The sequence below is a fragment of the Ogataea angusta genome, assembly GCF_019207475.1.
Source record: "Ogataea angusta isolate 61-244 chromosome Unknown 61-244_NODE_12_length_299177_cov_91.812086, whole genome shotgun sequence".
Classification (NCBI taxonomy): domain Eukaryota; kingdom Fungi; phylum Ascomycota; class Pichiomycetes; order Pichiales; family Pichiaceae; genus Ogataea; species Ogataea angusta.
This window is the reverse complement of record NW_025065226.1, coordinates 88,176-107,682: the sequence shown is the minus strand read 5'-3', so window position 1 is coordinate 107,682 and position 19,507 is coordinate 88,176. Positions and strand designations below refer to the sequence as shown.

At 52.1% G+C, this 19,507-nt stretch overlaps 10 protein-coding genes across 10 annotated transcripts; 6 read left to right on the top strand and 4 right to left on the bottom strand.

Annotated features, from left to right (window-relative positions):
• Positions 1-467: 467 nt before the first annotated feature.
• KL928_005028 (uncharacterized protein) lies at positions 468-3,026 on the top strand (the record flags this gene model as incomplete). The annotated part of the gene is made up of 1 exon (XM_043205792.1): positions 468-3,026. One exon carries the CDS (start codon positions 468-470, stop codon positions 3,024-3,026), a length of 2,559 nt encoding a protein of 852 aa, XP_043057615.1.
• A 112-nt stretch (positions 3,027-3,138) lies between these two features.
• Positions 3,139-6,621, top strand: KL928_005027 (uncharacterized protein; the record flags this gene model as incomplete). The annotated part of the gene is made up of 1 exon (XM_043205791.1): positions 3,139-6,621. One exon carries the CDS (start codon positions 3,139-3,141, stop codon positions 6,619-6,621), a length of 3,483 nt encoding a protein of 1,160 aa, XP_043057614.1.
• Position 6,622: 1 nt separating this feature from the next.
• Positions 6,623-8,977, bottom strand: KL928_005026 (uncharacterized protein; the record flags this gene model as incomplete). Its single annotated transcript, XM_043205790.1, has 1 exon — positions 6,623-8,977. The coding sequence occupies one exon, from the start codon at positions 8,975-8,977 to the stop codon at positions 6,623-6,625; it is 2,355 nt and encodes a 784-aa protein (XP_043057613.1).
• Positions 8,978-9,249: 272 nt separating this feature from the next.
• On the top strand, positions 9,250-9,645 carry KL928_005025 (uncharacterized protein; the record flags this gene model as incomplete). The annotated part of the gene is made up of 1 exon (XM_043205789.1): positions 9,250-9,645. One exon carries the CDS (start codon positions 9,250-9,252, stop codon positions 9,643-9,645), a length of 396 nt encoding a protein of 131 aa, XP_043057612.1.
• Positions 9,646-9,715: 70 nt separating this feature from the next.
• On the bottom strand, positions 9,716-11,803 carry KL928_005024 (uncharacterized protein; the record flags this gene model as incomplete). Its single annotated transcript, XM_043205788.1, has 1 exon — positions 9,716-11,803. One exon carries the CDS (start codon positions 11,801-11,803, stop codon positions 9,716-9,718), a length of 2,088 nt encoding a protein of 695 aa, XP_043057611.1.
• Positions 11,804-11,876: 73 nt separating this feature from the next.
• KL928_005023 (uncharacterized protein) lies at positions 11,877-13,265 on the bottom strand (the record flags this gene model as incomplete). Its single annotated transcript, XM_043205787.1, has 1 exon — positions 11,877-13,265. One exon carries the CDS (start codon positions 13,263-13,265, stop codon positions 11,877-11,879), a length of 1,389 nt encoding a protein of 462 aa, XP_043057610.1.
• Positions 13,266-13,347: 82 nt separating this feature from the next.
• On the top strand, positions 13,348-15,735 carry KL928_005022 (uncharacterized protein; the record flags this gene model as incomplete). Its single annotated transcript, XM_043205786.1, has 1 exon — positions 13,348-15,735. The coding sequence occupies one exon, from the start codon at positions 13,348-13,350 to the stop codon at positions 15,733-15,735; it is 2,388 nt and encodes a 795-aa protein (XP_043057609.1).
• A 96-nt stretch (positions 15,736-15,831) lies between these two features.
• Positions 15,832-17,463, top strand: KL928_005021 (uncharacterized protein; the record flags this gene model as incomplete). Its single annotated transcript, XM_043205785.1, has 1 exon — positions 15,832-17,463. The coding sequence occupies one exon, from the start codon at positions 15,832-15,834 to the stop codon at positions 17,461-17,463; it is 1,632 nt and encodes a 543-aa protein (XP_043057608.1).
• A 14-nt stretch (positions 17,464-17,477) lies between these two features.
• Positions 17,478-17,816, bottom strand: KL928_005020 (uncharacterized protein; the record flags this gene model as incomplete). Its single annotated transcript, XM_043205784.1, has 1 exon — positions 17,478-17,816. One exon carries the CDS (start codon positions 17,814-17,816, stop codon positions 17,478-17,480), a length of 339 nt encoding a protein of 112 aa, XP_043057607.1.
• Positions 17,817-17,884: 68 nt separating this feature from the next.
• On the top strand, positions 17,885-19,507 carry KL928_005019 (uncharacterized protein; the record flags this gene model as incomplete). Its single annotated transcript, XM_043205782.1, has 1 exon — positions 17,885-19,507. One exon carries the CDS (start codon positions 17,885-17,887, stop codon positions 19,505-19,507), a length of 1,623 nt encoding a protein of 540 aa, XP_043057606.1.

The window sequence follows — 19,507 nt, the reverse complement described above, 5'->3', positions numbered from 1 at the left end:
GTCCCTCGTTCTGTGTGCAAGTATGCGCTACACAGAATTTAATCCGGCAGATCGGATCCCGCAGCAGAGCAATCGTTGCACAGTTCGTGAGCTCTGGACTGCTTATCGCCCTGGGAGGTGTGTGCGTGGCAGTGTCAGAGGCTGCCACATGTACGGGGTCCGAGTCTGCGCTGGTTCGGGCTCGAGTGAGCGCCTGAGCTTATAATTCTTCCCGGCACAAAAATTACGCGGATCCAGCACAGACTTCGCCTCTTTTAGCTCATTTTCGGTTTTTGTCTTGAAACCAAACGACGCGGGCACTTGCGCAAATAAGCCGCCAACAATGCGCTGCAGCTATAGCCACAGCTGCCAAAAAGATAAACCCGAGTATCGGCCTCTCTGAGTCAGCTGCGATGTGCGCGGCGTCGATCGGCGGGTCGGTAAGAAAAATATTGAAAATAATTCAGATAAAATAATTTTCGTGAATTATGCTTGTTCGCTCACACTGGATCGCTGGTCTTCGGCGCGCGGCGAGACTCCGCAACGGCCAGGTGAGGACTCTGAGGGCGCGACCGGATGTGGTGGTCAAACGCAGTTCTGTGCAGCTGGATTCGGCGCTGCCCGCAGATCCCCCAAGACCTCGGTCCAAGTTCCAGAAGGCTAATACGACAGATATCCAGTCTGCCAGCATCAGCAAGCCGCCAGCACAAATAGAGCGCGAGATGAAGCACCAGTTTGAAAAAGACGACTTGGACTACGACCCGGAGTTCGTCCAGGAGCTGATCCAGCAGTCCCAGCAGGAGGAGAAGATGTACAAGGATATTCTGCAGCACCCGGAGAAGGCAAAGGAGTACACCGCCAAGGAAATGCAGGCCCTTGTGGAGTGGCTGGTGAGGGACTGTGAGGAGTTTCTGGCCAACCAGGACGTCGATACGGAGCAGCGAGACAAGGAGCTGGAGCAGACTGTCGATCGCATGATCAACAGCGATCCGACGCCAGAGAACATGGCAGACGCCTTTAGCGGCATGGACAAAATCGCACAGGGGCTCAAGAGGCCTGGCGTAGAAAAGCTCGTGCATTTTCTGAGCATGATCTGCAAAAAGGGTAACGAGGAGCTGAGAAAGTATATTCCGCTGGACAGTCTGCTCAGAATATTTAATATCTCGACGCAGATCAGAGACCTGGAAACGCGCGCAAAATGCATCCACATGGCCGGCAACCTCATATATTCCGCCACAGATGCGCGAGCAGACCCAATAAACGAAATGTTCTACATCGAGTCGCTCATGAAGTTCCACAAGGGCCAGACGGCAGAAAGACTTTACAACAGCCGTCGCCAGAAGCCCGACGTGGCTGGCCAGCGGTTCTGGAACGAGCTGGGAATCCGCGTGTATCTGGAAAACCGGAAAGTCGACGAAGCTGAGGCGCTTGCTGCCGAGACAAAGCAGCAGTTCCATTACCTGCACCCTACAGTTTGTCTCAGCTTTGCAGACTGGTACTTGGCCAAGGAACGGTTTGAAGATGCGTTTCGGTGGTGGGGCAAGCTGCGCGCGGTGATGAACAGTCTGGGCCTGATCGAGTCGCTGCCGCAGCCCGAGACACAGCTCCTGGACGACCAGCAGCTCGTGTACAGCTACCACAACCGCGAGGACCCCGTGACGTTTGATCACGTGACCGAGCTGGCGATCGCGTTCTTGCAATGGAGGCGGTACGACGAGGCGATGGAGATCTTGGAGGTGACGACGCGGCGCGACAAGCGGTTCCTATTTTATTTCATGGACAAGTTCCACACGAGCATGAGCTTTCCGCAGCGCGAGATGCTGCGGCACGTTCTTGAGTCTTCGAGCTACCACCCGTCGATGTCGAAATATATGCTGAGCGAGCTTGCGAGCGCGAACCAGACGAGATCGTTCGAGCAGGCGGAGATCCTCGACGGCATTGCCACCTCTCTGCGTGAGATTCTGGACCTAAAAATCGTCTCTCCCAAAGAGCGTATCGTTGCTTCCTCTATAATGGACTCCATAAAGGCCGGACAGTGTCTGACCTCCATGGAGTGTCGGGAGCTGTTTAAGATGCTTTTGCGCATTAAGTCGAAGAAAACGTATGTTTTGGTGACACAGGTGCTCAACGAGATGAACGACACGTTTGAGCAGATGTCCAGTTCCAACAAGCTCCAGATATTTCCACCAGTGTCGTCGCATTTTTACCTGTTGCTGGTGCAATTATTTGGGCGGCAGAAAAAACCGGATCTCGCGAAAATCGAGGCCATTGTGAGGCTGATGGAGTCCAAGGGCATTGGAATGGTGACGCTGATGGCGAACCAGCTGATTCTCACCTACAAAAAAGCCGGCAGGCCGGATCGTGCGATCGAGTTTGCGCAGCACTACATGAATACCAACGAGAATTTCCAGCTCACCAACGATTTCTGCAGAATAACGATTTCCGTGTACAGACGCGTCCAGATGAAATCGGCCACGGACAAGCTTGCGTACAAAAGACGATTGCACGAGATACAGGATATATTCAGAAGAATATGCCATGCTCCCGGCTTCGATGTGAGTCCGGAGCTACTAAATGAGCTGACTCTGACATTTTTGAAATACGGCGACTACGTGTCGGCTATTTGTTCACTGCAGCTGTACGGAATGGTGTGCAATAAAAGCTTGGAGAAGACGACTCTTTTGCTGGTCAACGATTACCTGGAAAAATCGTTTTCCAAGATGAAATCCAAGCTCACGGAATACGAGAACGATCAAATGCTAGCGAGAATATCACAGATGCGCGAGACGATCGGGTTCAAGTCGCTACAGAATTTGTCGAACAATCCGCTCGATCTCAATTGGAGAGACGCCGCTTCGTACATCATCCGGTACTTGAACGTGTTCGACTTCAATCCCAACCCCTATTCGCTGAAAAATCACGACGGACACTTTACTTCAACGCAGGAGAACGAAGATGCCAAGACCCGGTTTGAGACGCAGCTGCTTAAATCCCAGGAAGAGTACCAGCTGCCAAAAGTCCATTTATCGGATATTGTACAATTATAGAGCCATGTATATAGGCAGGAGCGAGGAGTAGATAAAATTTTATCAATAAAAAAAAAATTTAAAAAAAAAAATTCAAAAGGGAAACGTTCCCTTGTTAATTTTATTTCTGATAATGCCTCCAAAATTTAATCCAAGCGCCAGCACATTCATGCCAGGCGACTGGGGCGTTCCGGCCGCCGGATACCAGGGATACAATGGTGGCTCGCCGTACGACAACTCCACCGGATCCGCTATTCCTATCCGGGTAGCCAAGAAAGCCGGCGGAAAGCAGAAATTATCGCTCGATGATTACCTCAGGTCGCAACAGCCCACTCCTCCCAGCGGCATTTCCGACTCAGAGGTGTCTCAGGTGTCGTCGGGGGTTAATACTCCAAGAGGGAGAGCTATGGATTCCACCACTTCTCTGTCATCGCTCAACTCTGCTCTTCAAAAATTGCAGATTTCGCCAATCACCGAGCTCCTAAACAGCATACAGACGGCCACCAAGCTGTCTGAGATTAGAGAAGAGTGCGAGAAAATTGTTGATATGATTTATGAGCACGGTGCCAGTGCCATCCACGAATGGGATATCCAACAGGTTCTCGTGACCTTGTCCAAACCCAAGAACCCTGCTTTGATCAGAGAGGGCTCGATGCTGCTTCTACAGATTTTGAGCAGAAAGTTTGCCGGCAGAACTCCATACGAGGCATATTTCGTCGACCTATTTGCGCCAGCGTTCGATCTTCTGGCCGATAAAGAGAATACTGTGAAGAGATCTGCCCAGGCTTCCATCGACTCGTTGTATGGAATGTTCCCTGTCGAGGCGTACTCCTCCGTGTTACTCACTATGCTCTTGAAGTACCTCAAGTCCAGTGCCAAATGGCAGTCCAAGGTTGGTGCTTTGAAGACGATTGACAAAATTTTGCAAGAGGCTCCTGCTGACCTGCTCGAATCGAGGTTTGTGGATGCTATTCCAGTCCTCACAGACATGGCCACAGATTTCAAGCCTGAACTCGCGAAAGTGGGCTATAAATCGCTCAATGACTTTGTGAAGGTTCTCGATAATCTCGACTTGCAACCACGTTACGACCTTATTGTCCAGACTCTTGCAGACCCTCAGAAAGTTCCAAACTGTATCAGGTCTCTTTCGTCCGTCACTTTTGTTGCAGAGGTCACAGAGCCTGCTCTCGCGTTGCTGGTTCCTATTTTGGACAAGTCTTTCAAGCTGTCCTCGTCTTCGCAAGAACAATTGAGGCAAACCGTGATGGTCACCGAGAACTTGACCAGATTGGTGAATAACAAGTTTGAGATTGAACACTACATTCCTATCCTACTTCCGGGTGTGAAGAGAGTTGTCGAGACGGCTTCTCTTCCAGAGGTGAGAGAACTTGCCACCAAAGCTTTGAGAGTGATTGAGGACGCCCAGGCTGAACAGTCAGACGGAAAATTCCATGGTAGATTGTCCTTGGAAAAGGCTGAAGAGTACCTCACGGAAATCAAGCCCAAGATCAACGATGCTGTTATCTACGATTACTTGGTCAAGATTCTGCTCACCGACTCCAATGTCAACGACTGGACAAGACTCACCGAGTACTTGAGCATGAGTCTGGGTAATTTCCTGGATGAGGACGCCAAGAATACATTTGTTGACAAAACCATTCACAAGCTCAGAGAACTGTTCACTCCAAACGTTTTCGACGATTCTCAGGACGACGGTGTCGTCATTGTGAACGCTGACTTCTCACTTGCCTATGGTACCAGACTGTTGCTCAACAAGACCAACCTTAGACTTGTGAAAGGCCACAGATACGGTCTGTGTGGAAGAAATGGTGTTGGTAAGTCCACGTTGATGAGGGCCATTGCCAACGGACAACTGGAAGGATTCCCTGATAAATCAGAGGTCAGAACCTGTTTTGTCGAGCACAAACTGCAAGGAGAAGAGGCAGACATGAATCTGGTGGACTTTATTGCATCTGACCCAGAACTGAAGGACGCGTCGAAGGAGGAGATTGCTTCTGCCTTAGAGGAAGTTGGGTTCAACAGCGAGAGAAGAAACCAGCAGGTTGGATCTCTTTCTGGAGGATGGAAGATGAAGCTGGAGCTCGCGAGAGCCATGCTTATGAAGGCAGACGTCCTGCTTCTGGACGAGCCTACTAACCATCTGGACGTTACCAATGTGAAATGGCTTGAAGATTATTTGGTTCAACACACAAATATCACGTCTCTGATTGTTTCGCACGATTCCAGATTCTTGGACACTGTTTGCACTGATGTCATCCACTACGAAAACAAGAAACTGGTGTACTACAAGGGCAACCTGTCTGAGTTTGTCAAGGTCAAGCCAGAAGGAAAGTCGTACTACACGTTGACCGACTCGAACGTGAAAATGGCGTTCCCTCCGCCAGGTATTCTTACCGGCGTGAAGTCCAACACCAGGGCCGTTGCGCGAATGTCCAACGTGACGTTCAAGTATCCTTCTGCCGAGAAGCCATCATTGAAAAACGTTTCCTGTTCGCTGTCGCTTTCCTCCAGAGTCGCTATTTTAGGACCTAATGGAGCAGGTAAGTCCACTCTGATCAAGTTGTTGACTGGAGAGCTGGTGCCTAATGAGGGAACTGTCGAGAAACATCCTAACCTGCGTATTGGGTACATCGCACAGCACGCTCTACAGCATGTTAACGAGCACAAGGAGAAAACCGCCAACCAGTACTTGCAATGGAGATACCAGTTTGGAGACGACAGAGAGGTGCTTTTGAAGGAGTCTCGTAAGATTTCGAGCGATTCTGAAAGACAGATGTTGGAGAAGGAAATCGATATTGGTGACGGCAGGGGAAAAAGACAGGTCGAGGCCATTGTGGGAAGACAGAAGCTCAAGAAGTCGTTCCAGTACGAAATCAAATGGAAATGGTGGCTGCCTAAATACAACTCGTGGGTTCCTAGAGAGAAGCTGATTGCAGAAGGATTTGAGCCGTTGGTCCAGAAGTTTGACGACCACGAGGCCTCTAGAGAGGGTCTTGGTTACAGAGACCTGACTCCATCTGTGATCAGAAAGCATTTCGAGGACGTTGGTTTGGACGGAGACATTGCGGACCACACGCCTATGGGTTCTCTTTCTGGAGGACAGCTCGTGAAAGTGGTGATAGCCGGTGCCATGTGGAACAACCCGCATCTGCTTGTTTTGGATGAGCCTACAAACTATTTGGACAGAGATTCTCTTGGAGGTCTTGCCGTTGCCATTAGAGAGTGGAGCGGCGGAGTGGTGATGATTTCGCACAACTCTGAGTTTGTTGGAGCTCTGTGTCCAGAGCAGTGGATTGTTGAGAATGGAGAGATGGTGAAGAAGGGCGTTACCGAGATCGATCAGTCGAAGTTCGAGGACAACGGCGGAGAGTCTGCCCAGTCCAGAGCAGCGGCCGAGATGGTGAACAAGCCTGCTCCGTTGAAGAAGAAGGATGACGATGACTCGCCGGCCAATATCAAGGTGAGAACCAGAAAGAAGAAGATGACCAGAAACGAAAAGAAGGCTCAGGAGGAGCGCAGAAGACTGAGGCATCTGGAGTGGCTCAGCTCACCTAAGGGCACGCCTAAGCCAGTCGACACCGACGAGGAGGAATAATCTATTTTATATACAGGGCCGTTACAATACATGATAGACCGAAGTCCACGAGTAGTCCGCATGCCATCCATGAGAGGAAGTATAGGATTTTGGGGCTGAACACTGTCCAGATGAAAAGATGAAACCTGAGGTTGTAGCAGCTTAGGATCAAGATCAGTCCGCTGACGGAGTAGAAGGTGAGCGTTACCAGGAGCCGGTGGTACAGTCTTTCCCAATTACGTCCATCTGGTTTTAGGGTGAGATGCAAGTAGGCTAGGGACCAGAATATAGGGGCAGCCCAGTTGCACACAAAAGTGAGCAGTCCGGAAATAATCATATTGTAGCTGGAGAGTCCGTTGAAAGAGTTTGTGAGGTCAACAGACGAGAGCGAGTTTGTGAATCCAAACTGGAAAAAACTGAGGTTTTGCATCAGGATGGTGAATAGTGAGAGAGCGTTGAGACTGGACAGGGGGACGAGTTTCTGGAATGACAGGAGGATCACCAGCAGAAGAAAAAAGATGGGGACGTTATTGAAGTTTGTTTGACTGATCAGCAGCTGTGTGAAGGTTGTCAATATGAGACGTGTGTAATTGTGCGCTGGGTCTGGGAGTTTCGATATTTTGAAAAATAGAGGTTTCAGGAGATGGAATGCGAGGGTGACTAGCCAGACTTTGTTGAACAGGCTAAAAAGCTGTTGGTTGATTGTGTTGATATCTGTCGTTCCCAAACGCTGGCCAATCCATTGGATGTAGCTGGAACACCAATCAGGGATTTCCTTAAAACCAGACTTCAAGTCGTAGGTCTCGGACAGGTAAGACAGAAACTTGGTCGAAAAGGTTATGAAACAAAGTAGCGACGTGCTGACGAACGTGACAAATCTCATGATCGTTCCGTCACCGTTCCCTTTGACGGTGGCTCCTTCTGTGACGTAGAAACAGTATGTGGCGAGGGTTGACGCTATCAAAAATGCAACCACATCAGGACCGATGTCGGAAGAGAGCGACGCTACATACGTCGCGATCTTCATGTTGCTTTTGATGTTGTTTTTCTGTCCACTATTGTTCCACGCCTTGAGGAGCCTTAGACAAATCAGCAGCATTGTGGAGTAGAATGATTTGGATTTGACTGTTATCGTTGCAACAAACAGAGTAGTGAAAAACCACCAAAGGTGGTGTTCCTCCTCAATCATCGATGAGCCGAAGAAGTTGACGGCATAGAGAATAAAAAATAGTAGATCCACACAGGCCTCCAAAAGGCAGCCTCGATGATATGTGAAAAAGAGCACCAAGCTGAGAAGTGCAGTGAATGCATAGCCAGCCAGTCCGTAGAAAATATCCGTGTAATTGTAATCTGATGAGGTCTTCGACAGCTCACGTTTGGAATCATGTAGAAAGTCTAGCAAAGCAGACACAGACGAGACATCGATCTCAGAGTCTAGAGACGTGACCTTATTTCGGGATTTGTCAGTGAGGACCTTCAGTTGCAATGCATTCTTGATTAGAACGTTCAGCTTGTCTTTTGCCGTATACAGCGGAAGCAGGTTGTGCATAAATGTGCCCAGATTATTAATTGGGATTTTGAGACCAAGCAGGGTGGAAAGAGTCGGCACCAAGTCTATCTGGTCGATGCGGTCGAAGTAGTCGAAATCCGCGTTTCTTGGTATAGGGGCTTTCTGTGCTGATTGAAGGTTTCTGAATTTGGACGAAACTAGCAACAACCCAGCAGAAACCTCGCCAATTGAAGAGCCTCCGTGATTTCCAACCTCGTTCATTCCGTGGTCGCCCATCACCACAAACAGAGTGTTGTCGTCTTTCTTCACGGCGCTCTCAAAAATTCTGCGAATGATGGAGTCCATCTCGCGCTGCTTGGCGGGCATACTGGCACTAGCAGGTCCTCCCTTGTGGCCAATGTGGTCCAGCCCCAAATAATGAAGGATCAGACAGTCCCAGTGCTTCTGGCCTTCTTTGCTCAGCTCGTAATCCAGATGCCGTGTGACGTTGTTATCCACAATGGTAAAATCACTCACGTAGAAACTGGCCGTACCGTCTGTCTTGGCGAAATACGAAGGAAACAGCTTCAACCAGGTGTCGTCTCCAAACATGTTGATTTTCCATCCTGACGCATGCATCTGCTTCACCCACGAGTCCTGGTCTCCCAGGGTCGACGACGTGTCTTCCTCTGCAATATTCAGCACAGCGTCGATGAAATTAGGTGTTGATCCGGTAGTTATGCCTTTCAGACGTGGCAGGGTGACGGTAGGAGGGTTGGAGTAGGCAGTGTATCCCAATGCATAGCCATTGTTGATGAGCTCGTGGACAAACGTCATTTGGGACTCGTTGGAAAACAAAAAGTCTGCCCGAAGAGCGTCGATCACCATAATGACGGCGCGATCAAACTGTCGTGGGGGTTCATGGTAAACAGCCGGGGCAGGCGAATGGAAATTCTCAAGATCTTGACTGGAAAGAAGGACCTTGGTGGGGAAAAAACCCCTGCAAAACAGAAGATACGAACAGAGCTGGAGCAGCCAAACGAATGCGAGAAGTAAATAATTCATTGCACCGGTCTGTTCATAATAAACAAATAATTGAATATAGATCGGAAAAAAGAAAATAATTTATTTTTAATAATTAATCTCCCCTTTTTTTTATAATGATTGCCTTCAGACAACCAAATCTGAGCCGGAGCGCGCTATTTGCCGGTAGACAGGCCGTGGTGGTGACACAGAAGTGCTACAACTCAAAGTCTGCTTTCAAGATCACGCCAGGTCCGCCAAAACTCGACAAAGACGACCAGGAAGAGTTTGAAAAACTGATCCACAGAGCCAACACACAGACCATCATCGACGAGTACAACGAGAACATGGGCTTCAAAGTCGACTCCGCGCCCAAGGTCGACGTCGGAACGTTCTCGCCAGACAAGTTCAAGATCATCCCCGAGTTCGAAGGCAACGTGAACCCTAAGACGGGCGAGGTTAACGGTCCAAAACAGGACCCGCTCAAACACGGTTCCGATTGGAGTTTCAACGGCAGGGTGACGGACTTCTAGGCCGGGAACAACGCATGAATTAGAGATTTTCGGAAAAATCGGGTTTTATACACTTATGTCAGATCATTAATTAAATACTTGTACTCTTCAGCTCCTGAGTCAGCGACTCGATCAAACCCGTCCTCAGCTCCAGCTTGGCCTTCATCCGAGCAACCTCGCACGAGTAGCCAGACGGCTGCGCCACGCTGACCACCTCTATGTCCTTCAGCGCCTCCACATACTCCTGCACAGCCCGGAAATCGCTCTGCTTCTCGGCAATCAGTTTCTGGAGTCTCTCGAGCTGCTTTTTGTAGGCCTGTTCTTTCCTGGACAGCGTTGCGTTTGCGTGGTTGGAGGCCTGCATTTCGAGTTTCTCCATGGATGCCGCAAATTCGGAAACTCTTTTTTGTAGCTCCGCTTGCTTGCTGGCCAGCGCCTCCAATTTCCGTTTCGAGCTACCGTATCTTTCGAGTCTGTCCTGTCTGTTGAGTTCTGCCTCGTTGAGCGTGGCGATCTGCACCAAAAACTGGCTGCGCATCTGCTGTAGCTTCCTGTTTGTCACGGCCACGTCGTTGAACACGGCGATCAGCCCGGTGGTGATAAGCTCTCTAGCCTTGTACAGAGACTTGAGGTCTCTGGTGTTCGCGGAGAGCGGCTGGTTGGAGCTCATTGCGTATAGCTGTTTCTGGACCTTGGCCAGCGTCGTCTTGGTGGCTGTCAGTTGGCGATTTAGATCCAGAGGCTGGTATTTTTCATAGACGTCTTGCGGAGCCAGCTCTGTGTCCAGAGCGACAGACGGCTGGGCCGGAGCACACACTTCGAAAACAGACGAGTTGGCAAACGCGTACGAGTGGGTGTAACTCCACACATATGCAATCTTGTGTTCTGCTGTGGCGTGGGGGACAGTGTACTGGAGCGAGCGTGGTTCGCCGATGGAGGCCGTGTTTGGAAGCCGAACTTTGCCTAGACTCGTGACTTTGGTGGGCAGCTGATTATTCAGCAAGTCGCGTAGTGCCGAAACGTCGTTCGAGTCAATGCTATGTGCAAGGACGTCCCACCAGTCGGCAAAGTCCACATGGAGCAGGTCCGACTCGGAGGACGTGAGGAGCAGCGACGTGGGCTTGTTGGGCAGCAGCATGGCGCTGGTCATGGTTCTGGACCCGAACAGCGCACAGTCGACCATTCTGACGACACCGGCAGAGTCTGGGGCCCGCTGGCCGTCGAAAGCCATGGGCTGGTCCTGGTCGTCAAAAAGTACCGCCAGAGCCCTGTTGTACAGAACGCAGAACATGTCGTTCTCCATTGGAATCAGTTTCAACGCGTCCTGCTCGTAAAGCTCGTCAGGGAACGGCTGGATGCTCAGAGGCCCCACAAGCTTTCCTCTGCAGAGGTTTGAAGGAAGAACCTTACTTATGGTGCAGACATGGCCGTTGGACTGCGACAAAAGCGACGCAAATTTCAGCATCGACACCGTGGACAGGTCTTCTGCGCCGCTGGCGTTGTACTTGAGACTTGCGTAGTCGAACAGCGCACCCAACCACGACGATGAAACGGCGATGTTGGCCGGAAGATAGGGGTATATCTTGTAGATGGACGAGTCTGAGGACAGAATCAGCAGGGTGAGGTCGCCGCGCGGGTTGACGGTGTCTGTGTTTGAGCCGAACGCAATAGAAACCGGGTCTATCACGTCGACGGAGTCTGAGTTCGCGAGCGGCGAGCTTGTCCTGAGCCAGTACGTGTGGGTAGGTTTAGAGAGCGACGAGTTGAGGTCGAAGTTGTAGATGGCGTCTGTAGTCAAAACCACCAACTCGGCGCCAAACTGCGATATCCTGTTGAATATTATTTGCACAATGTTTTCCTTGTTTTGTAGGTTGATATGGAGAGAGTATCCAATAGTGTGTTTGATTTTGGAGCCCGGCTCGTTCAATGACACCACGTCACAGTGGGTGCTGTCGTATAGACACAGCAAATCGTCATTGGGGCTCAAACAGAGCCCCGTGGGACTGAACTCCAGAACGTTGTCCAGATAGTGCGAGCCGCTCTCCAGGTTGGTGATTTTGATCTTCCGTTCCTCAATGGAGACGACCTCCTGTCCTGTGTTTCTGGTGATGTTCAGTGCGGTCGCCGAAGCGGAGAACTGGGCACTCAGACGGCCAATTTGTTCCGCTAGCACAGACATGTTTGGAAAAGATAAAACAAAATTAATTTTTCTGCGACAGATCTAACTTTCTTTTTTTGCCTAGAAATGGTAGCTACCTGAATACGTCCCAGAACTCGCCAATAGAAATACATTTTGTGCGCCATTTTGCTGCCAGCACAAGCTTCTGGTTTGTCAGCAGTTCCGCTTTGGGCAGCTCGTCGTTGAATATCAACAGTCCTGTGCTTCTCGAGAATACACTGCTCAGCCGGCACGTCCTCAGCTTGGCCAGGTGTTTCTCCAAATGCGACAGCTCCACGCCTTTGAAACCGGTTATCGATACCACGCGCTTCGGCACACCTTCAAAAAGCGCCGTCTCGCTTTCTGGCCGCGGAACAAACGGTCGCGACCACATGCTATCGAAGTCCAGGGTCTTGTAGTAGATCGACCGCTCCAGAGCCAATTCCGTGATTACGTTATCACTTGCGCCGGCCGGGATCGAGTCAAGCGTCGAGCTAACGACCGTGTAGTCTGCGTTGTCCTGTATTTTGCCGCGATGGCTCGTAATCACCTTCTTAAGAATGTTTTTTTGCGCCTCTGTGTAGCCAGCACCGAGTGCAAAGGACACTCCTTCGAAAAGCGTCGATTCCGTGCTCACCTGGCTCGCATCCAGCACAGAAGCCTGCGAAAGACTCTCTTCCTCCTCCTGCTCCTGACTCCAGTTGTCTTCCAGCCCGCGTTTCAGATTGGACACCTTGATGTTGCCCATGATCGACTTCCACACCTTGTTCGTCCTGTCCACCTTGCGCACTTTCAGATCGCGCTCCTTTTCGTGCGTGTCAACGCTGCGTTTTGCTTTCTCTGTCTGCAATTTGTCCTGCTCTGCCTGCTTCCATGCCCGCACCTTTTCCCAGTCGCACGCGTCGTCGCGGCGGCCCTTGCTGTTTTCCCCGGTCAGAAAATACTCCATCACGCTCAGCATGCCGCCACGCTCAACGCTGTCATACACCCAGTCCGGAGAAACCACGGGAACACCCCATTCGCGGGCCTTGGAGTACCGCAGACCTTCAGGCACGGAGGTCACAAGCACATCCGACACTGTGCTGATCGACTCGACCACGCTGCCGCCGTTCGACTCGACCATGTCTTTTATTTTCCCAATCAGCTCTGCGTCCAGCCGGCTGATCGATACGCTCACGTTGTCGAAAATGGGCATAATCTTGAGCTTTTCGGGCCGCAGGCCCACCTCATCGCCCCGCAGCCACGAATTGTACGTGTTAAGCACAGTCTCGTATGATACAAGCCGGATATCGGGCCGCGAACTGATGGCATGTTGGTATTTGCGGCTCTGCGACCATTTGTCTCTACCGGAGTGCACGATAAGAATACTCGTCTCGGAGGTCAGATTGTCTTCGAAAGAGTCGTGGGGGTACATTTTGGCAAGAACTTTGGTGAGATCTGCACGCTCAGACGCCGTTAGCGAGGTGGACGTTATCACAGCCATGACATGTCCGAGGAAATAAAAATAAAAAAATAAAATAAATAAATCAATAAAAAAATAAATCAAATTATCGGAGAATATTTTTATGAGCACAAGGCGGACCAAGAACACAAAGAGCTTCAAAGGCTGCTTTACCTGTCGACGGCGAAAGGTAGCGTGCGATTTAGGGAGGCCGGCCTGTGCCAAGTGCCAGAAGAGCGGGTTTGTCTGCGATGGCTACGACGTCAAGCTCAGATGGAGCTCCTTTGTCAAATTCGATAAGTACGGCAACCAGCTGCCCAACGAGACCAGCCAGGAGGTTGAGTACTACCAGCGACGGTCAATTCCGTACGTCAGGTATCCCCCGAGCCAGCGATATACGATGTACTCGCAGCTGGACGAGGCCCTGGCGTCGCTGGCCAAGCACGAGATCGCAGACGACGAGGACGGATCGCGGCAGCAGGGCCCGTTCGGGGTGTTCCGCGGGGTGTTCAGGGCCCAGCAGCCACCGGCAAAACGAGCGAAGCTGGCCAAAGACGACACCGCGCGCGCGGGAGCCACCGGCAACGGAAATCTGGGTAACGAGTGGCTGAGTACGGAGTTGCTGGACGCTGCGCTCCTGACGGCGTCTGCGCTCAATGGAGACACGCATTTTCTCGACATGTTCAAGAGCGACACGCTCGAGCCGATCGGCGAGATCGACGACACCGTCCAGCCTGCCGAGACGGTCTCTAACCAGATGTTGCACATGTTGTTCCAGGGCCGCAATAGCACGAGCGACGTGAACCCGCACAGCAGCCGCGAAAACAGCCATTACCACGCCGACTCTTCGTCCAACCTGATCAACATCCACGCCGGCAAGGGCGCGAAAATGCCCAAGACCATCATGGAGATCATCGAAACCGCTCCGCTGCCCGCCAATATTGCTGTAGACAAGTTTGGCATTCCCAACACCTCTCTGACCGTCCATCCCATGACACGCTACTTGCTGAACTACTACATTGAGAATCTGGCCGACATGATGACGGTGATCCCGCTACCGAAAAACCCCTGGAAGTTTATATATTTTCCGCGTGCACTGATGGCCGTTGGCGAGCTGGCGTCGATGGGCCGCACGTCGAACGCGCGCAACTGCCTGTTGAACGCGCTGCTGGCGGTGAGCGCGTTCAATCTGCAGAGCAAGTTCACGCGCGGGTCCGACGAGATGAAGTACTACGTGGATCTGGGGATCCAGCTGCGGCAGCAGGCCACCAACTTCCTCAACAAGTGTCTGGAGGAGGACGTGCTGAAACAGAAGTACAAGGACGTGCTGGTGGCGGTGCTGTCGATGGTGACGATCGACGTCGTTTGGGGGACGATGTCCGGTTGCAAGATCCATCTGGACCACTGCGAGAAGATTATCGAGAAAAAAATGAAGGTGAAGAAGAAGCTGAGCACCAAGGCGGTGATTCTGCACCGAATCTTCAGCTCGCTCAAGCTCATCCAGGACTCGACGTCGCTCGAGAACATCGCGAAGCAGGAGATCTTTCTCAACGAAAACAACTACTCGTCGTTCATCATCGGCAGTCCGGCTTCCACAGAGGAAGTTCAACGGTTCAATAGCAATAACGTGATAGGAATCAAAAAACGGCGCCACAAGCGCGACGCCGCGGTGCCTGCGACGAGCGAAGAGGCTACAGACACCAAGTCGAAGGGGGTGTACAACGAGAAAATCACAGATAACGGAAAAGTGCGCATCGAGTACATCGTCAACCAGGTGGAGTCTGTGGAGCAGGAGGAGGGCGGGTCGCCCAAGTCGGAGGTGCCGGCGTTCATCGACATCACGCGGACGAGTTTCCAGCCGTCCAAGAACAAGCTGGAGGACAAGATGATCTCGTCGGACGCGATCTACGGGCTGCCGAACTCGCTAATTCTGATTTTCAGCGAGGTGGTGCACTTGATCCGGTTCAAGAAATTCCACAAGGACCAGGGCCTCGAGCTGCCGCTTTTTTTCGACGAGCTGTCGGACCAGCTCGAGTACAAGCTGCTGAGCTGGCAGCTGGAGTGGACGCTGACGCAGGACGACGACTGCACGGCGTACATCTCGCCGCGCCACGAGGGCATCTACCACCACGTGATGTCGTTCTACCACGGACTCGTGATTTATTTCTACCGGTTCGTGGAGGACGTCAACCCGATGTACCTGCAGGAGCGCGTAGAGAAGGTTCTGGGCCACCTGGACCAGATCCAGAACATCGTGGAGCAGCACAAGGATACCTGCTACATCATTCCGCTGTTCTGGCAGGGCTTTGTGGCCGGGAGCGAGGCGATGACGGTTTTCCTGCAGAACGGCTATAATTTGTGGGGCCACAAGATCAGCCAGACCGGCGTGGGCACGTACTGGAACGCGCGGCAGATCATGCTGGAGATCTGGCGACGGAAGAACTACAACCACAAGAACGACAGCTGGCCGGACGTGCTGCGCGACTGGAAGACGAACGTGATGTTGACGTGAATCGTAAGTTTTTTTTTTCACAAATATTTTTAATTTATTTTTACGTGGCGCATTCAAGTAGCTAGCATTTTAGCATTTTGCCATCTTTCCACTCCGATGAAAATTAGCACTGTGGTTGGCACGGCAGCGGCTGTTTTTGCGTCGGCGCGCGGGTTCGGGCTTCAGGAGGTGTCCTCTCTCGAACCCAAGCCCGACACGCTGCCTGCGCAATACCAATACGAAAACTTCCACCAGTTCGAGAATACGCCATTCAAGGACTGGGACCATTTTGTGCAGACAGTGATCAAAGATAGCTCGAACGTGACGTTTGCAGACATCAACGAGCTCAACGAGCGCACAAGACCGCTGCTGGCGCGGCTGACCAACGAGAACTTCTTCAAGATCTTCAGACTCAACCTGTACAAAGAGTGTCCTTTCTGGTCCAACTCCGAGGGGTTCTGCATGCACAAGAGCTGCGCCGTCGACACGATCGACGACTGGAAGAACCTGCCCGACATCTGGCAGCCCGAGGCGCTCGGCAAGATCGAGACGATCTCCAAAGAGCCTCCGGCCACAAACGGATCGTGCATAGCGACGGGGGCCAAGACGGGCAAGGACTACTGCGCGATCGACGAGGTCAACGACGAGACCGTTTACGTCAACCTGGTAGACAACCCGGAGCGGTTCACGGGCTACGGAGGCGACCAGTCGTTCCAGATCTGGCGCAGCATCTACAACGAGAACTGCTTTAATTTGGGGGCCGAGCAATGTTTCGAGAAGAATTTCTTCTACCGGCTCATCAGCGGCATGCACTCGTCGATCAACACGCACTTGAGCAGCGAGTACCTGAACTTCCAGACTAAGGAGTACGAACCGAATCTCAAACAATTTATGATCCGGATCGGAGATTTCCCCGATAGAATAGAGAATCTATACATGAACTACATTTTGGTGCTCAAGGCACTTATCAAGCTGGAGCAGTCCGGAGTCTTGCAGGAGCTGACATTCTGCGACGACGGCAACTTCCAGACCAAGGAGAAAGAGCTCAAGAGCGAACTGCACGAGATGGTTCAGCCTTTCTACCGGCTCGGCGACTCTCACGAGTGTCTTTTTAACGAAAATACGCTTTTCCAGAACGACGACGCGGGACAGCTGAAAGACGAGTTCCGGCAGCGGTTCATCAACGTGTCGCGCGTGATGGACTGCGTGCAATGCGACAGATGCCGGCTGTGGGGCAAGTTGCAGACCACGGGCTACGGAACCGCGCTCAAGATTCTGTTCGAGCTGGACCAGCGGGACCGCCTGAGCACGGACTTTCAGATCTCCAAGATCGAGCTGATCGCGCTCGTCAACACGTTCGACAGACTGTCCAAGAGCGTTGCCTCGATCAACAACTTCAAAAAATTGTACGACGCGGCACTCAGACAGGAGGAGGACGGAGCGGCCACGACGGCGCAAGATTCCGTTTTCACAAGGGCGTTGGACAACGCTGGCTCAGGCGAGACGTCGCGGTCGCCCAGCGACATGAAGTTTCCGCCGCCGCGTTCCGGGATCCACCTGGCGGCCGCGTTCAAACAGGAACTCGGCAACGTCCTGGACGCTCTCCATTTCATTTTCAACAGCTACAAGCTGTTCCCCAAGATGGTGTACAATTGGGTGCTGATCCGCGCAGTGTACTACTGGAACACATTTGTGGGACACGTTCACGAAGATTTCGATGTTAATAGGTTATACAGGTTAGAATTATAGCTGGGGTGCTGGCATTACTCTTTTTTCTGTGCTTTTTCGTCAAACAGCTTTTTGGCCTTGGAGATTTCTCGGTCCATTTTCTGCAGATCGTGGATTCTGGCGAGCTTTGTAGGGTCTTTGCGCAGGACGAACTTGACGTCGTCGATCTTTAGTCGGTTGCGTCCGTGGGCCAGCCTCGAGTGGTTAGCAGCGACTATCAGGTCGATCATGTACGTTGTCAGCACGTCTTCGAGCGTCTGAATGGTTTCGTGGTTGGGTGCCGGCGAATCGCCAAACGCGTATAGCAGCGCCTTCAGGTCGTTGCTGAACAGCCGCTGTCTATTTCTGTACACCTGTTTGCGGTACGATGACATGTAATCAAGAGTAATCAAAAATAATTTAGAATAATTTAAAATAATTTAATTTGGTTTATATTTGCTCTATGTCCAAAAACCAGGTGCTCAGCGCAGAGCAGATAAAGGCCAGGATCGGGGCGGGCGACATTTTGGTGATCTACGACAAATGCGTGCTCCGGCTCAACAACTGGATCAAGATCCATCCCGGCGGAGACAAAGCCGTCCACCACATGGTGGGGCGAGATGCCACCGACGAGATGAACGCGTACCATTGCGACGAGACGATCGCCACGTTCAAGCGGTTCCAGATCGGCCGCATCGACCACGACTGGGTCAACCTCGTCCCGCCTATCCAGGGCGGCCAGTACGCAAAGGTTGCTGATAAGCCTCTTCCGGGCCAGATGCCGGCTGAGGTGGCTCCCAAGTTCCCTGTGGGCGTGGTGCCGACGTCTGCCAGCATCCGAATTGAGCAGGGCCCGATCAGGGACCCGCAGGCCGTCATTGAGAACTTCGACAACGTGCTGGTCAAGAAGGATCTCGAAACGTGGCCGTCGCTCGACTACGGCACCCAGAAGCTGATCTCGCAGAAATACGCCGAGCTGCACGAGAAAGTGAAGGCTGCGGGACTCTATGAGTGTCCGTACGTGGAGTACTACAAGCAGCTGTGCATCAATGGGGGGCTTTTCCTGTATTTTCTGGTTTTTCTGAAAATCAGGTGGTATTTCCTGAGCGCGGTCGCGATCGGGCTCTGCTGGCAGCAACTGACGTTCATTGCGCACGACGCAGGACACTTGGCCATCACCCACGACTATAACATTGATAACTTCCTCGGGGTGCTCGTCGCCGACTGGATGGGCGGCCTGTCACTGGGCTGGTGGAAAAGAAACCATAACGTCCACCATCTCGTCACAAACGACCCTGTTCACGACCCAGATATCCAGCACCTGCCCTTCTTTGCCGTCAGCTCGCGGCTGCTCGGCAACGTCTACTCCACGTACTACGAGAAAACGCTGTGGTTCGACCGTCTGGCCAAGGTGCTGGTGCAGTTCCAGGACCGGCTGTACTACCCGATCCTGTGTTTTGGCCGCTTCAACCTGTACAGACTGTCCTGGGAGTACCTTCTGACAGGGAAGAGTCCGCGCGGAAAGGCCTGGTGGCTGTGGTATTTCGAGGTGGCCGGCCTGTCGTTTTTCTTCTACTGGTTTTTCTATTTGCTGATCGGCTCGCTCGAAACATGGCGCGACCGCATCCAGTACATTCTTGTCTCGCACATCGTCACCATGATTGTGCACGTCCAGATCACGCTCAGCCACTTCGCCATGTCGACGTCCGACCTGGGCGGCTCCGAGTCGTTTGCTGCGCGCCAGCTGCGCACCACCATGGACGTGGACTGTCCCGAGTGGTTCGACTTTTTCCACGGCGGACTCCAGTTCCAGGCCGTCCACCATCTGTTCCCGCGGCTCCCTAGACACAACTTCCGCAAAGCGCAGGCGTACGTGCTGGACTTCTGTCGCGAGACGGGGCTGAAATACTCCATCTACGGCTTCGTCGATGGCAACAACAAGGTGCTGCTGCACATGGAAAATATAGGCAAACAGGTCAAGATCATGCAGGAGTGTCTGCGCAGCATGGCTCTGGAGTCGACAGAGCACAAGAACATATACGAAAAACGGGTCCAGCAGGCGATGACGGAGACCAAAATTATATAG